A 17,601-nucleotide genomic window follows, 5' to 3' on the forward strand; every position below is an offset into this window, starting at 1 on the left:
AAGTAAATTTCATCAACCCTGGTGCCTCAGAGCTTGCAAAAGGATAGTTTTCATATTTTATTCCTCTGTTCGGCAGCTCCTCCATTTCCACCAGACTACGCAGCTGCCTGATCACCAACAACACATCCAACCACTCATTTCAAGGGAATGTCTCAGCTGGTCAAAATTGACCTTCTCTCTATGATCCTACACATCATTTCTTTTTTGTTGTTGTTGTTCGCTTGTTTTTTTTTAATGTTTATTTACATATTTATTTAGAGAATGTGAGACGGGAAGGGGCAGAGAGAGTGTGAGAGAAACCAAGCAAGCTCTACGGTCAGCGCAGAGCCCGATGTGGGGCTCAATCTCACGAACCGTGAGAATCGTGACCTGAGCAGAAACCAAGAGTTGGAGGCTTAACTGACTGAGCCACCCAGGTACCCCCAGTGTTTCTTAATCAAAGTTTGGGAAGAACTGGACTAAATGAAGTTAAACAGATTTCTTTACTGCAGAACCTCTTGGGACCTTTGATATGCTATGATTCTCCAAGAAGGCTTACCTTATGCTTAATTTCCCAAACATTGTTAGGAACAGAACTTGGGAAAATGGTAGCCAACTGATTTTCAAATACCCTCATTCTGCAGCCAGACACCCCTCCCTCTACCTATGATTATACCAGGGAGCACCTACATGGCTTCCTTACTCTGACAAATTCAAGATTTCTTAGCTGGGCTCCATGTTCCAGTACAGTGGTGTTTGCTTTTTTAATTATTATTATTTTTTAACTTATCGAGGTATGATTGACAAAGGAATTGTATATATTTAAGGTATACAGCTTGGTGTTTAATACCAGTATACCTTGTATAATGATTACCACAATGAAGCTAACTAACATATCCATTATCTCACATAGTTACCATTTGTGTGTGTGTGTGTGTGTGTGTGTGTGTGTGTGTGTGTTGAGAATACTTAAGATTACTCCCTTAGCAAATTTCATGTATTCTACATCATTACTAACTATAGTTACCAGACTGTACATTCAGCTCTAGAACCTATTCATCTTATAACTGGAAGTATGTCTCCCCCACCCTCCAGTCCCTGGCAACCACAATTCTACTCTCTACTTCCATGAGCAGACATTTTAGATTCCACATATATGTGCGATCATGCTGTATTTGTCTTTCTGTGTCTGGCTTATTTCATGTAGCATAATCTCCTCCACGTTCCTCCATGTTGTCACAAATGGCAGGTCTCCTTTTTTAAAGTTGAATAATATGCCATTGTATATGTAGACCACATTTTCTCCATTCATGGGTGGATAACATTTAAGTTGTTTCCATGTCCTGGCTATTGGTGAATAGTGCTGCAGGAAACATGGGAGTGGAGATATCCCTTCAAAATGCTGATTTCATTTCCTTTGATATAGCCTCAAGAGTAGGAGTGCTGGATTGTGTGGTAGTTCTATTTTTAATTTTTTGAGGAACCTCCCTACTGTTTTCATAGTGGCTGCACCAGTTTATGTGCCCACCAACAGTCCACAAGGGTTCTCTTTTCTCCGCATCTTCACCAACTCTTGTTATCTCTTGTCTTGTGAGGTGATCTCTCTTTGGATTTGCATTTCTCTGATGATTAGTGATGTTAATCACCTTTCCATAGACATGTTAACCATTAGTATGTCTTCCTTGAAAAAATGTCTGTTGAGTTCCTCTGCCCATTTTTTGAATGGGTTATTTTGTTTTGTTGCTATTGAGTTGTCTGAGTTCCTTATATATTTTGGACATTAACCCCTTCTCAGATATATGGCTTGCAAATATTTTCACCCATTCTGTAGGTTGTCTTCTCATTTTGTTGACTGTTTTCCTTGTTGTGCAAAAGCTTTCCAATTTGTTGTGGTCTCACTTGTTTATTTTTGCTTTTGTTGCTTGGGCTTTTAGTGTCCCATCCAAAAACTCAATGTCAAGATCAATGTCAAAGGGCTAGCCCTTATGTTTTCTTTTAGGAGTTATACAGTGTCAGGCCTTACATTTAAATCTTTAATCCATTTTGAGCTGATTTTTGCATATGGTATAAGATAAGGGTCCAATTTCATTCTTTTGCTTATCACAAGCAAACTGATCCAGTTTTCGCAACATCATTTAATGAAGGGACTATCCTTTTCCCATTGTGTGTTTTTGGCTCCTTTGTCAAAAATGAATTGACCACATATGCATGAGTTTATGTCTGGATGTTTTATTCTGTTCCATTGGTCTATATGTCTAATTTTAGGGAAGAACCATACTGTTTTAACTACTACAGTTGTGTAATATAGTTTGAAATCCAGAAGTGTGATGCCTCCAGGTTTGTTCTTCTTTCTCAAGATTGCTTTGGTTATTCATGGCTCCATAAAAATTTTAGGATTTTTTTTTTCTATTTCTGTGGAAAATGCTACTGGAATTTTGATAGGGATTACATTGAATCTATAGATTACCTTGGGTTGTATGGACATTTTAACAATATTAATCCTTCCGATCCATGAACACAGGATATCTTTCCACTTATTTGTGTCTTTTTCAGTTTCATTCATCAGTGTCATAATTCTCAGTGTACAGATCTTTGACCCACTTGGTGCAATTCATTCCTAAGTGTTTTATTCTTTTTGATGCTATTGTAAATGGGATTGTTTTCTTTATTTCTTTTCACATGGTTTGTTGTTATTATAAAGAAATGCACCTGATTTTCATATGTTTGACTTTATATCCTGCAACTTTAAGGAATTTGAATTTCATAAACTTTATTAGCTCTACCAGCTTTTTGACTGGAGTCTTTAGCATTTTCTATATGTAAGATTATGTCATCTACAAACAGAGACAGTTTTACTTCTGCCTTTCTAATTTGGATGCCTATTATTTCGTTTCCTTTTCTAATTGCTATGGCTAAGACTTCTGGCTTGATGTTGAATGGTAGTGGTGAGAGTGGGCATCCTTGTCTGGTTCTGATCTTAGAGGAAAAGGTTTCATCTTTTCACTGTCAAGTATAAGATTAGCTGTGCACTTGTCATATACAGCCTTTATCAAGTTGAGGCACAGTCCTTTTATACCTAATTCATTGAGAGTTTTTATCACGAAAGGAAGTTGAATTTTATCAAATGGTTTTTCTGCATCTATTGAGATGAGTATGCGATTTTTTTTTCTCCTTCGTTCTGTTGATATGGTATTTCGTGTTATTGATTTGTGGGTATTGAGCCTTCCTTCCATCCCAGGGAGCAATGGTTTCTTTTAAATATGGTCTGGGACTAGATTATCTGGATTACCAGATATGGTCTGGGTTTAGAATTAGAATCTAGTCCTCCTATATGTAAAGCAAGCTCTATCAGAAAGAAACTTCCAGGTACAGTGATTTTCATTATAGTCTTAAGTCTTGATAATCACCAGTAACATTTTACCGTAACGTTATCTTAGAATGAGACTTGATCAGAACTCTCAAACACGCTGAGTCCTATTTTCACAACTAGTTGACTCATTCCTCTGAGTCTTGGGCTCCTGAGCCTTAAATGCAGCCTGGCATGAAAAACCCTTGCCTCTCTGTAAGACAGCACTTCTCAGCTGCCAGGGTCTTCGTGTATTTACCTGCTTTGACTCTTTAACTACTTAATGGAACTGCTACAGTTTACCTTTCACACTGCCTCGTTAGCCAAGAAACTCCCTCATTACTCTAAAGTCCCCTTGTCTATTCTACTCTGGTGGTGGAAATAGTGAGATTATAGCCCCGAAACCTCCATTCCCACAGCATAAAACTGGTTTCCTCTTCACTACTAGAGAAGAACAATTTCCTTCTCCTTTTAATAACGTAAAGTAACATAATAAAACATAAAAATAACATAAGGTAACAATTTTTTGCTCTGTAATTCATACTCATTAAAGAAATGTGGAAGATGTAGAAAGACTAAAAAAAGAAATAAAAATCATCCATAATCCCACCAATGAAGAAAAACCACTATTAATATCTGGGCTACTCTTTCTTTTTTTAATTTTTTAATGTTTATTTTTGAGAGAGACAGAGGCAGAAACAGAGCACGGGGATGGGGAGGGGCACAGAGAGAGGGAGACACAGCATCTGAAGCAGGCTCCAGGCTGCTTCATATGTGCTTCGTACATACACCTTTGTATGTGCTCCTAGCTAATATATTCTATATGCCTGCTCCGTCTTCCAGCCCCAGTGGAGTAGCCCTGATCTCTTTATACCCCAGTTCATGCTACTCAGCCACATATCTGTCAACTTAAATAAGTATTGTTGAAAATCGTGTCAAACTCACTTGGAGGAGAACTACTGAAATATACTATGCCTATTTTATAATGGTCTCTTTTTAAACGAAATTAACTCTTTTGTCTTCTTTCCAAATTCACATGTACGCTTAACAATTAAGAAGTATTTATCAAGTACATGGCATGGTCTCTGTTCTACAAGGTGGGTGGGGATACAAAAACAGTACACCTGCAACAATTTAAAAAGGAGTCACCAAGTTGGTACAAATTGAAAACACAACAGGCTTTCAGGAAAAGGAGTGACTCATGTGGGCAAAACTGTTAAGATTTGTACTGAACTATAAAGGCTCAGAGAAGAACCGGCAAGAAAAGTACCAGCAGAGATCAGAGGCTGGAATTAGCCTTCAGCCAACATTTATTTTAAAAAAATTTTTTTAGGGGCGCCTGGGTGGCTTGGTCGGTTAAGCGTCCGACTTCGGCTCAGGTCATGATCTCACAGTCCGTGAGTTCGAGCCCCACGTTGGGCTCTGTGCTGACAGCTCAGAGCCTGGAGCCTGTTTCAGATTCTGTGTCTCCCTCTCTCTCTGCCCCTCCCCTGTTCAAGCTCTGTCTCTCTCTGTCTCAAAAATAAATAAACGTTAAAAAATTTTTTTAAATATATTTTTTACTGTTTTTATTTATTTTTGAGACAGAGAGAGACAGAGCATGAGCAGGGGAGGGATAGAGAGAGAGGGAGACACAGAATCCAAAGCAGGCTCCAGGCTCTGAGCTGTCAGCACAGAGCCCGACGCAGGGCTCAGACTCACGGACTGTGAGATCATGACCTGAGCCGGAGTCGGATGGTTAACCAACTGAGCCACCCATAGCCAGTATTTATTATGTGCCAGTGCTACATACTGGGCATTGGGGGGAGGGGAGGTGATGAGAGATGATAAAAGCAGCACTGAGTGGGGGCTTGTAAGTGCCCTGGACAAACAGGAGACGCTTCCATGAGGAGATGCCCCTGAACTTAGTGCTGAAGGAAAGAGAGGAAGGGAATTCCAAGCATGGAGACTAGCAAGGGCAAAGGAAGGACTCATGCAGCAACATGGCCGCTCTCAGAACAGGATATGGGGGATGGATGAGGGAGATGAGGCCACTGGAAGAGGCAGGAGCCAAACCCTAAATCCTGGGTGCTGTACTTCTTCACTTTACCCCCTTTAAACCAAACGCTAGAAGAACATTTGTGCCATGGATAGAAATTTCTGGAATTGCAATGAGATCTGAGACCTCGCCCCTGCCTTGCAAGAACTCACAAGCTGGTTGAGGAGGCAAGAAGCAATCCTCATAATCCTCATTCTCAGAGTTTAGGCTCTCCATGACAGTCTTACCTGGCCCAATGGCAAAGGTAACTCTCAAAGGAAAGACAAAGGAGTCTGGTCAGGGCACACCACCCTCCATAGTTTCTTCTTAGGAGCGAGATGGCTGTGGGGGGTGGGGGAGGTCTCTCCACCTCAGCTTTCCCTGAGCACCCCTCTTCTCCCACAAGTACCTCTTAAGAGAATGAAGCAGGAGGGAGACCCCACCTCATTCAAGCTGGAGTCTGTTGCTCAGAGGCTACCTAGAGCCCTGCCTGGAAGAGGAGGGTCGAGAGCCTGAGGATGGTTACCTTGAGCTGGATCAAGGGATGGACTCAGGAGCTCCAGAGCCATGGCCGTAGCCACTCCCTTCTGCTGCCTGCTCTCCTGCAGCATTATTCCCTCCGGACACCAAGCTTACCCCAGAACCTCCACGTATCCCCCAGCCTTGGGCATCTGGTCCAGACCTCCTGTTTCCTGACCTTGTACCAGAGCCTCCCACTCTCTGCCTGGCGTACATTAACAGATCAACAAATATTTCTGCGATAACAAGTGGAAGTCAGCTTTCACTTCCTATTTACCACCTCTGCTTCATGCCTTTATCTAATCTCTGTGTCTTTGACCCAGGTTATTAATATGGCCCCGGGAATAGATTACAAATGCAGAGCTGCCTTGCTGAATGGTGCGGTGTTATTGTCCGTGACTCCCTGATCTACACTGATTATAAACATCCAGTTACAGCAGCTTATCAGTCAGGACACATGCCCTTTTCCATGACCAGAGCAACATTAACGTATGCAATTCATTCATTCGTTCATCAAACATTTATCGAGGCCGTGCTGTAAGTCAGACACTGAGCTGGGAGTTGAGGATACAGAAATGAAACACACACACACACACACACACACACACACACACACACACACACGCTAAAGACAGAAATGTGTAGAAAAGTGTATAATCTAAACATTAATGCTGAGACCACCTGGAGGATTCAGGCGGGACACACTTTGAGAACCACAGTCAGAGCATAGCTATTGATGGGAAAATATATTCATAATCATACTAATAAGGAATTTCAAATATGCCTGAACCACTGAAGACTTATTTTCCTCTGTTGTTAGGTTACCTAAATGGTTGTGAACAATGGCGGTGGACATCTATGAAGCACCTGCTATGTGTTGGCACTAAGGCGTGTGCATCACTGAGCACAGAAACACGTTGAGATGGATAAGTGGGGTGCAGCAGGGAAAGAGGGCTACCATTTGCTCCTGGTTTTGCATGTGGCTGGTTTCAAGGAAGAGAAGCTACACTGAGAACTAAGTTCAAAAGATAATTAAACCAGTTAAAAAGCAAAAACAGCACTGGGACTGAAGCGGAGTTTCAGAGCCAATTTCCAAGAAGTAATTTCATCATCATAGAACATCAAACGTGAATTCCATTTTCAGCTATGCAAATTCCAAAAGAATAATACCTCGCATTTGCATAATGCTTGATGCTTTTCAAAGTGCTTTCCCAGTTATTAATCTAGGGAAGGCTTTATTATCACCAGAAACATAAATTGAAATTCTGTTCAAACTCAAGTTCTCCATTAATTTTTTCACTTTCCCCTCAAAAACCAGAGCCACCTAAATCCAGGTGCTTTGGATTGAGTGGGTAACTGTAATAAGTTTAACCAGCAGGGTGAATATGCATAAATGGAGCATATTGTGGGCCCTTGCATCTCCAGACACAGGCCTTCGGCAGAGCCAAACTTCAGAAAGCCTCCTGTTGAATTAACAAAATAACAGGCAGCTGCTCTCAGTTCAAATCCGAGGTCCTTTCGGGGTCTCAAACTTTGTGGGCACGGCACACGCTATGTTCATCAGAATCCATTCCCTTCTATCAAATATCAGAAAACTACTCAATCAGTTCCACCACTTTGTCCTTAAACCTGCAGAAATCCCTGTGAATGACCTCCTGCAAAGTGGTCCACGATGCCAGACAGCTCCGATGTCCTTTTTGTTTTTAATGGCATATGAACCGAGAGCTGAATCTGCTGTAAATCCAACAGGGGGAGAGGATCTCAGAAAAGTGAGGTGGAAGATATGATGGGTACGAGGAAATACTTCTCCCCAAACCTTTCCAACTTGTTTCTTTTTCCATCTCTTGCAAACTTAATTATGTGTAGTGCTCTCAGTCACTGAATCACCAGCCTTTCCTGACACCTCGATCTCATGCATTTTAGCAAAAGATTAACCTGGCTGTTTGCTTTTAATTCTGAGGCTGTGTTAATACTCAACTCCCTCTAGATTAGAAAAGAAGAAAAACACACTCCCACATACCCCTCCCTGGCTCCAGCAAGGCTCCAGGGCTGCTGTTTCTGACATTGTCACAGTCATGGGAACCTGCTGGCCACACTTACCATTTCAGGAGGGCCAAGAGGACCACTGACAGGGCCACTGTCACCATGGGGCCATTCACTTCCAGTTTGAGAAACCCCAAGACTTCCATTGTTCCTCAGAGTCCCAAGAGGGGCGGTCCTCCAGAGGAAAGAGGGAGGCTGATGCCCCTGCCGTTACAGGGACCACGCTGTACAGACGGAAGAAGGAACAGGCAACCAAGAACACACACACCAAGTGGGTCCCCAAAATGTGCTGTTCATCAGAGTGTCTCCTTATAAAGAGGAAGGAAGAGGAGGGAAGAAACACAGAGTTTCAGTGTAAGGCAGTGAATCAGCAACTTTATTTTCTTGAGGACTGCACTGTCAATAAACATTTATGTTAACTCCCCTGGGAATTAGCAGCAGAACTGGTCCCATGTTTGCTGAGAAGCTACGTGGTTGCAACCAGAGATTTCTACTCTGATGAGAAGTCTGAGTAGTCTACAAGAAAAGACTCCCCTTCAAAAAAATTAATTCATAATTCAGTAAAGATATGGGTCAGGAGACTCTGAATGTCCCAGAAAAAGTTTGGGTCAGGTATCAGCCTGATGGAAAATACTGGCTGCATTGAGGACATCGATCCCACAAAGTTCATTGGTTCCTGGGGTCCGAGGGGCCCTTGATGACTGGCTGTTGGAACAGAGATCTTGCCCTGTGTCAGCACTCTCATCATGAGTCAGAGGATTTTTCGAACATCTAAAAGCATATCCACAGGCTCATGCGTTGGTCCTTTGTTCTAGTTCTGAGCTTATCTGACTAAAGTAGACAGAATTATTTTTTGCTTATTAGTCAGCATATTACACTTTTAGTAATGGGGAGGGTGTATTAGACAGTGAGTCATTCATGCACCATGACATTCATCCATTCATTCGGTATGTGTGGGGCACCAGGCTCTTAGCTGAGTTTACAGTGTTTGGAAAACAGAAGTAGTACCAGACTCTGGGAAAATTTCTCTGGGGAGAGACAGACAATAGACAGGTAGACAAAGAAGTAATTGCTCTGAAGGTCATGAACACACAGCTATGACTGAGAACAACTAGAGTGACCCACTAAGAGAGGGTTATAGGGGAAATCTATCTAGAAAAGAAAGTTTGGAGCTGAGGTTCTCAGTTGAAGGGGAGCCCATCACATAGAGAGCCATGGGCAAAGCCTTCTGGGCAAAAATGGTGACACAGATAAGGGCTGTAAGGTGGGAAGGAATTCCCATGTGTGGGAACTGGAAAGAGGCTAATCCTGCTGGAGTAGAGCGGGCCAACTCAGGGAGGCAGCTGGGAAGACAGGGAGATGGTCAACAGAAGCTAGACAGCACAAAGCCATGGTGAGAAGCGTGGGCTTCATTTTATGGGCCACTTAGGGTTTTAATATGTTCATATTTATGTTTGTTAAAAGCATTCTGGCTGCACAGGGAGAATGTGTTGGAGAAGAGCAAGAGGAAGAGCAGGGAGACCGCTTAGAAGACTAGTCATTTATCCTGAGATGAGCCTGCTCGGACGAGAGCAGGGATGCAAGTAGAAAGAAGTACATAGATGAACTTGAAATATATTTAGCAGTCGACTGCAGAACTTCCCGGTGGATGGAATGTGAAAGGGAAGGGGGAGACAAGTCTGATTCCTGGGCTCCTGACTTGAGCTGTGAGTGTATGTGTAGAGGTGACATTTCCTGAGATGGGGAAGTTGGGGTATTGGTGGGAAAAATCAAGAGTTTAATTTGGCTCCTGTTTAGTCTGAGATGCCTGGGACACATCTGAGTGGAGTTGTCAAGTCAGAGAGGAATCTTGGCTGAAAATATAACTAACAGTAATGAATGACAACAATGCCATTTATGTAGGACTTACTATGGGCCAGTTGCTATTCTAAGAGCATTCGTATGCGTTAACTTATTTCATCTTCATAAATAACACTATGAGGCAAAGCTTTTTATCAACCCTATCTTATAAAAGAAACTAAGGCACGGGACATACGACTCCCAAGTCCATTCTCTTAATCAAAAGATTGTATTCAAACATGGAAGGCATCGATACACAAATGGGATTTAAATCCAGATGAGCCACAGCCACAAATAGCTAGCAAACCACACAAGGACCAAGCACCTTCCAAATACTTCCCTTTTCTCTGACCATTTGCCCTGCCTCCCGGTTTTTCATTCCTACTTAGGTGCCCGCAACAGCTGCACCCAAGTGTCCCGTGCTTCAGCCCAGCCCTTTTGGATGTTTCTTCCCCTCTCCATATTCTACATCTCCTTTGTCCCATTTGATCAGGACCTTGACACACAGTTAAGGGATCTCTATATTCCCACTCACAAAGCAGAGGTATGCTTCATCGAGGGCCATCTGAGATATGATGCTTTCGGCCACAGTGGCCACGGTATGGGGTGTCAGGGCAGAACAAGCTGGTGTGAAAGAAACACGTCATTATGGTTATGGATTCTGAGAGCTGGAAAGACCTCAGGTATTACTAAGATCAGTGTATGTATCAGCGAGATGCTCATGAAAAAAATGTGAAGATTCCAAGGTGAAATAAATGTGAGAAAATGCTGGTGTCAGCATTGATAAAGTAAGTTTATTTCCTGAAAGACCTCTCAGAGACTTGAACTTGCTAATGTGCATTGTGGAGCTCCAAGGCTAGCATGCGGAGAGCAGCATTTCCCAAGTGTATTTGACCACAGAATTCTTGTTAAGGGGCATTTATTAACACATCCCAGATGTGGTGTTCTTAGGAGCATGCTTTGAGAGAGGTTGGCCAAATCTAACGCTTATTTACGGAGGAGGAAATAAAAACCCAGAAAGAAAAAGTGACTGGTACAAAGTCCCATTGCTGCCTAGTGATAGAACCTGGGTCTCCCGTCTCTCTTTTCGGGCTCTTCATCTAGAATATACTCCTCGTGTCTCCCCACAGACATGTTGCCCATGCACCTGGAACGGGTCCTGCCCTGTTCACAGAGAACCTTTGCATGTTCAGAGGTGGCTGGTTCAGAGGTGTCTGACCTTCTTGAGGGGTTGTTCTTTTCCCCAAGTGACTGAGTTTACTCATTCATTCCTCTGACTAATATCTTTGGAGCTCTTTCTATGTGATTTGGGGGAGCTGTAAACGCTGTGGAGAGATCATTGTACCCTTTCCACACTAGCCTCAAAGCAGAGATAACACTCAGTGAATTGTGGATAGTAAATAAACCAAAACAAAGTGGAAGGGTCGGATATGAGAGATAATAAGCATTTTTATCAGAGAATAACATAATTAAGAATGTATCACAATTTTGGAATCTGTGACGTAAAGCAAGGACACATTGGGGGTTTTCTGCGATGAAGGGCAGAGTGTCGCCATCATGCTTACCATAATTAAACATCAGGCCTTTACTTTCTGAATATTTTCTTTTTAATGGTATGTCTATTAAAAACAATCAACTTTATAGACCTGTATAAAAAATCTTCTATAATTCCAACTCCGAGAGACAAACTCTGTTAACAAATTAGTGTGTGTCTTCCCACATCCTTTTTTCTATGCATATGCAAACATAGGTATGTCCTCAGGTCTTATGAAAACAAGATCATCACACCCATGCTATTCTGCACTTGGTATCACGCGTATATCCTTCTACGTCATACCTAGAGAGATACGTCACTGGCTCTGCTGTACAGACGTGTTGTGATTCATTCAGCCTGTCCTTCACTGATTGACATTTGTATTGTTTCCAAGCTTTCCCAACCACAAATGAGACCACCAGGAACATCCTTGTATGTATCGCTACGGCCTTGGGGAAGGCTATCTGAAGCGACATTCTTAGAAACGGGAGCATTGCGCGCAACGATGTGCCTTTCAAAAATGCTGGCGACCGCTTACCTCCCTTGAGGTGGTTTCCATTCCCCCTGCCTCGAGCTGTGTGTGGAAGTGCCCACTTGCCCCACCTGGTGGGACACCCCACAGAGCTTTCTCTTCTGTCTCAACCCACCCCAAGTCGATCCTTTTTTTCCTCCTCCGTCCAGGCAGACATCTTCCCCAGAGTTGAGTCAACTGTTTTGACTTAAGTCTTGTGTTTCTTTTTAAAGCTTTCACTCCATAAATTCTGTGGTATTTCCTCCATGTTCTCTGTGTTTAAAAACTGCCTCTGCAGATGTCTAAGTGGTGGTTGCCTTCTCTGCTGAAGGTTCCCAGCTGGCCTGCCCTAAGCCTGATGTCTCTGGGATGTTTGAGGCATGGGGCACGTTCTCCCTTCCAAGCAAGACCCCTAGTAAAAGGACAGTGGGGCTCACCCAGCACCACAGAAGTTCAGAGAACATTTACATATAACCTCATTTCAGTCTAGAGCAGCCTTGAGGAGTAGGTGAGCAGGACCTCTCATCCCTGGGCTCTGAGAGGAAGCAACTAGAGTTCAGAGATATTACATGACTAAAATCATACGTTAATAAATTCTGGCGGCCAGGCTCAAGCCCCAGTCTTCTGGCTTTAAACCCTGTGTTTTTTCCACTAAATCTAAAGTCACATCTTGGCTTAAAAATGCATCGTTCACCAAGCCAGCCCGTGGTTGTGATATAGTTTATCTTTATGTTTGCCCCCCTGGGGTCTAGAGTTGCTACAGTTAAGGAAGATGAACGGATGGTGTGTGCCTGTGGGCTGCTTTATCTCCTTGCAGATGATTCTAGGGCCCCTTGTGGAAGGGGCAAACAACAATCTCCTCAACAGCATCCAGTATCTTAGAGATTCTCATCCATTTTCTGAGAACAGGAGGTCAGATTAGGAGGGCTCGTCCATTCCTTTAGTCAACAAACATTTATTGAACAATTGCTAGGCATGAGGCACCAGGAATAGAATCCCAGTGTGTAAGACCTAGGCCTTGCCACCAAGGCACTCTGTTCCCAGGATAGGGAAGCACACACGTAAATACCTAAGTGCCCTGGTGTTATGGGTACTATGACACAAATAGGTACAGGAAAAAGGGGACAAAAATGGGAGAGAGGAGATTGGCAAAAGGTTTGAACAGATGACTCATGAGCTTAGACTGGACAGACGACTTCACTGAGCAGATGAGAGTAGGACAGATGTGCCTAGCAGAGGGAGCACAGCTCATCCTTGCTCCAAGGCATCAGGGGCTGGCAGTAAGGAGGGAGAACAGACAGATACTCAGAGACCAGGTCATGCAAGGCATTTTGGGCCACGCCAAAAAAGTTTACACACCTTTCCAGGACCCATGGGAAACCAGATGAAGACCTAAATTGAGCAGTAACATGATTAGATTTGCTTTTGGGAATATCCCTCAGGAGGCAGATTGGATGGGTCACACCCAAGATGGGAGGCCGGCGAAGAGGCTGCTGGCCATCTAGGCAGGAGACAATGGCCTGAATAAAGCTGTAGAACTGGAAATGAGTGAAGGAGTGAAGAAGGGGTTGTCCAGGATAACGCCCCAACTTCTGGCTCCATTGATTGAGCCCGCGTGTGCCACTCACACAGGGGAGAAGGAACAAGTGTAGGGGAATTACTGCCGCCTCCCTGGTGGGCACACTAAGCCCCTGGTGGCCACACAGGTAAAGATGCTTAGGAGGAAGCAAGGCCTGGAGAGAAATCTGAAGCAGGGAAGTCATTTGAGTTTTGAGCGCCATCTGTACATGGATGGGGTGAAGCCATAAGGATACATTGGCTACAGGGAGAGAGAGAGTGTTAAAGAGCGGACCATGGAAAGAATATCAAAAACAGCAGCTTTGGGAGAAGGGTGGGCATGGGAGGTGGTGGGGTGGGTGATGGAGTGCAAAGGGATGGTGTGCCTGGAAAGGGATTGAGGAGGAAGGAATGGTCCGAGAGAGCAGGAAAACCAGCAGAGGAACCCTATTTCAGTGCTTGAGGATGTAGCTTTTTGTTTTCAGATGACCTGGGTTCTTTGGCTCTCTAGCTTGAAAAGTTATTTAACCTCTCTGAGACCTCAGTTTGTCATCTGTGAAGTGGGGGTAACGGTACACCCTTCACAAGGTTGTTGTGCTCAGCACCTTGCTGCTCAGCAGAGCTCTTGACACATAGTAAGCACGTGTGCGTGTGGTCTGGGATTGTTTTCGCCAAAGCCACAGGAGAACGGCTGTAAGGAGCAGGAAATGGCCATGGTGTGAATGTTACAGAAAGGTCAAGTGAGGTGGTTACCGAGGCATCTTTGGATTTGGCGCTCGGGTCATTACGGCCCCCCCCAGAATGGTTTTGGCGGAGCGGTGGGTGTGGAGAGGCAGAACCAGGGAAAAGGAGGTTTGGAAAGGGCTGATTCAGCCTTCTCCGTCATCTCTTTGGCCCCACGGTTGAGACGTGGGAGAAGACGCAGATTTGCACTGGCTAGAGTAGAATTTCCAAGCGTCACTAAGGGGGGACCCACGTGAAGTGAGAACACCTCCCGCATCAGGAGACGTGGGGACAGCAGCCATCTGTTTGTGTTTCCCCTCCCACAATAAGGACAGAACTCTCTCCTCTCTTCGAGGTTGCTATGGAGACACGGATGGGTTCTATGTCACATCTTGACGTTGTATTGGTTGTGAGGGCAGGGACCATATTTTATATATCATTGTGCGACCGCACCGCCCGTCACATTGCCATCTCATATACTCGCTCGGCTTTAATTAACATCCGTGAGCCGATCACTCCCAAATCTATTCTCTCCAGCCCGATTCTCATTCCAGAATTTCGGGCTAATATATCCAGCTGCCCAGTGGTTCTCTTCTCATAGATATCCCACAGATGCTAACAGCTCGAAATGCCTAAAGCTAGACTCATTGTCAGAGCCTCCTCCTTCCTCCATTAAACTCGTCGACCTCGTGCCACGTTCCCCATGTCAGTAAATCATACCACCTTCCGCTCAGCTCCCAAGTCAGAAACTTGAGCTCATCCTTGACCCTTCCTTCTCTCCCAGCCCCCCAGCCCCACAGCCAGTCAATCACCAAGCCCTATTGTTTCCACCTGTGAAGTCATGCTCATTCTGGTCACTACTCCCTTTATCCGTTCATTCTTTCGTGCATTCCACCTCATTTCATTGGCTCAGTGAACGTGCCGGCAACTGATCAGTATCAGGCAAATGAGACTGCACTGGTATGGCAAACAAGCCAGGCTTCCCACCTCATGGAGCTTGTGTCTGGTGAGGGACCCATCCAACTCACCGCTCCGTGATCTCTCACTAGACTGCGGGAGTCTTCTAAGAGCCTCCCTGCCCCTCGTTCACCCATCAGCATTTGTCTGTCGAGTTTGTGCTAGGTGCCTGGCCCTGTGCTGTGTATGCCTGAAGAACGTATAGACCGGCGCTACTGGGATTCATCAAGCAAGGGGAAATGTAAGGCTGGATGACGTAGGAGGATGGCTAGCGGTCAGAATACCCAAGATCTGCTGGGCCCTGTGAAAAATATACTATCTCCTTTCAAAAGAAAGGGAAGCCATTGAAGAAAAGGCTTCAAGCAGGGAAGTGACATAATGCTATTTGGGCCAACTCTATCCCATGTGGCTTCATCATTAAAATGAGCGTGGAGCTCGTCAGATGACAGTCTAACAGCCACATGTCACCATCGCCCAGGTGCCCCAGTCACAGTGGGGGCACCGAGGCAGTGCTACCGTTCAGACCTTGACTGTGTGTTTCGTCAGAAGGTGGGAGACGCACTTGACTCTAGGGCTGCTCTCGATATTGCTAATCAGACATGGCCCATCCTACCTCCTTCACATCTCAGCTTCTCTATCAATTTGTGTCGCCCATGATCTCAGCTTGTCAGATGTTAGCACTTTCTAAATTGTCATCTGATCTCTCCTGGCACTCCGCGTGGCTGAGTGTGGCTCCATGTTGATGATTAGGCATGGTTCTGCTTGTGAACGTGGAGAGTCAGCAGATGGCTTGACTGCCTTAAGGCAAGTCTTGGAGTTTTCAGGCAAGCTAGTGCCCAGAACAGCCATTTTTCACCTCCTATCAGTGGAGAGGGAACAGGCATTGTGAAGACAGACTGCATGCCCAGAAAGCAGAATTCATAATCCAGAGTGTGACAGCACAGTGCAGTGGTATTCCAGTCAAGTCAGCACGATGAAGTCCCTACACAGAGTAGAGAGGGCACTGTGACACAATCATGGGGCCTAATAATGGGGATCCCCAAGCAGAAGATAATCAGAAGTTTTGGCAGCAGCTGCCTTCAAGGAAGTGTATACGTGAGTGGGAGGTAGAATCCCAGGCCCCAGAACGGCAACATAGAAAGAAGAATTGCGTCCTGGTGGGGGCGGGAATGGAAAGAGAATGGATAGGAAAGGTGTTGTAACAAGGGGCCCCCACATCTCGAGGGCTTAACGCTACAAAATTCTATTTCTCATTCACCCAACAGTCCAAGTGCAGGCGCTCCGTGGGCAGCCTTCCACGCAGTGGATTTGGTGGACTCAGCCTCCTTCAATTTTGTGGCTCCGCCATCCACTACCCCTGAGATGCCCCTGCTGGATCACCTGCAGCCAACTGGCTCAGGGGAAAAGCAAAGAAGAAAAGGTGAGCAGAAGGTTTTTACAGGTGGGGCCTGGGAGTGGCGTAAACACTCCCACCTTCATATCCTTGGCCAGAATTCAGACACGGCCACACCTACCCGCAGAAGAGGCTGGAGGTGGAGTGGGCCCAGGAAAAAAAGAAAGGAAGTTTGGCAAACACACGGCATTCCTGCCACAGGGAGGTCCCATCTTGGGTATGTTCTCCATCCAATGATTCCTGCCTAGGAAGCCAGCTACTAGAACAGGGTAGAAGGTAGAGCTATTGAGGCCCCCCAAAAGCCTAAGCCAGTTCAGGATCAAGGATAAAGAGCAACCAGCCTCTAAGATAATAGGGTGCTGCTATCTGACCGCTTTCCCTGCTCTCTCCCCAGCTGAGTCCATTTTCCGTAGCACCGGCTGCTAGCTGGGGTTCTGCTCTAGGTGGTGGCCGGGAGCTTGCCCACAGCTCCCTGGGGCCATTGGAGCCTTGTACGATGCTCATCCGGACCCAACCAGACTAGACTGGTCCACATAACTAGATCCTCTTAGAATGTGGTGCTGCTTGAACCAACTCCCCCCACCCCACTGGACTATGAGAATCAGAAGTATCTGCTCTACCAATAGAAGTCAACTTTGGTACCTTGAGCATTCCGTCCAGCCCTGCCTTTACTGGTCCCAGCTCCCTCCCCTCGTACTGGTCTGTGTACTGAGGTCCCTGCCTGCCTTTTACCTGTGCCACCTGACTTATGACAGGCCTTGTGTCATTCTATATTCTCACCCTCCCCTAACAGGCCAGGCTCCTTCCTTCCTGTGCCTTTCCAAAATGCAGAATGGAGGTCACCTCCTCAAGGAAGCCTTCCAGGACTACCCGTGATGATGAGTTGCGTTTTTATGTCCTGCCATACCATCCCAGGCTTTCTCCATTGAAGTTGCCTGACTGCATATCTATACTCTAGGTGGAAGCCTTTCCAGAACAGAGGGTGGACCTGATTCAACAGTGTATCTCCAGAGGCAAGGAGGAAGCCTGCCTGTCACTCAGTAGGTGTTCACGAAATGTTGGCGCGAATGAACGCCCGCCTGTGTTTCAGGTAGCAGCCACCAGATGGCAACAGTGTTCTTTGGGCTATGAAGGTAAACGGTAAGCTTTCTGCAAGAGCACCTGAAATAAATGGAGGTGGGTC

General features: G+C 45.1%; 1 protein-coding gene and 1 long non-coding RNA gene across 2 annotated transcripts in view; one reads left to right on the top strand and one right to left on the bottom strand.

Annotated features, from left to right (window-relative positions):
- TBXAS1 (thromboxane A synthase 1) overlaps positions 1–8,207 on the bottom strand; it is a 155,877-nt gene extending 147,670 nt beyond the window's left edge. Inside the window, exon 1 of the mRNA XM_025929728.2 lies at positions 7,962–8,207. Within this exon, the coding sequence (XP_025785513.1) occupies positions 7,962–8,050 (89 nt within the window). The 5' untranslated portion in view covers positions 8,051–8,207. The remainder of the gene's footprint in view (positions 1–7,961) is intronic.
- The window catches only part of LOC147583017 (uncharacterized), a 158,785-nt gene extending 142,353 nt beyond the window's left edge, over positions 1–16,432 (top strand). Inside the window, exon 4 of the long non-coding RNA XR_015244625.1 lies at positions 16,291–16,432. This is a non-coding gene — a long non-coding RNA (uncharacterized LOC147583017). The remainder of the gene's footprint in view (positions 1–16,290) is intronic.
- The last annotated feature ends 1,169 nt before the right edge of the window (positions 16,433–17,601 follow it).

The sequence above is a fragment of the Puma concolor genome, chromosome A2 (assembly GCF_028749965.1).
Source record: "Puma concolor isolate L17-30 chromosome A2, mPumCon1.1.hap2, whole genome shotgun sequence".
Taxonomy (NCBI): Eukaryota; Metazoa; Chordata; class Mammalia; order Carnivora; family Felidae; genus Puma; species Puma concolor.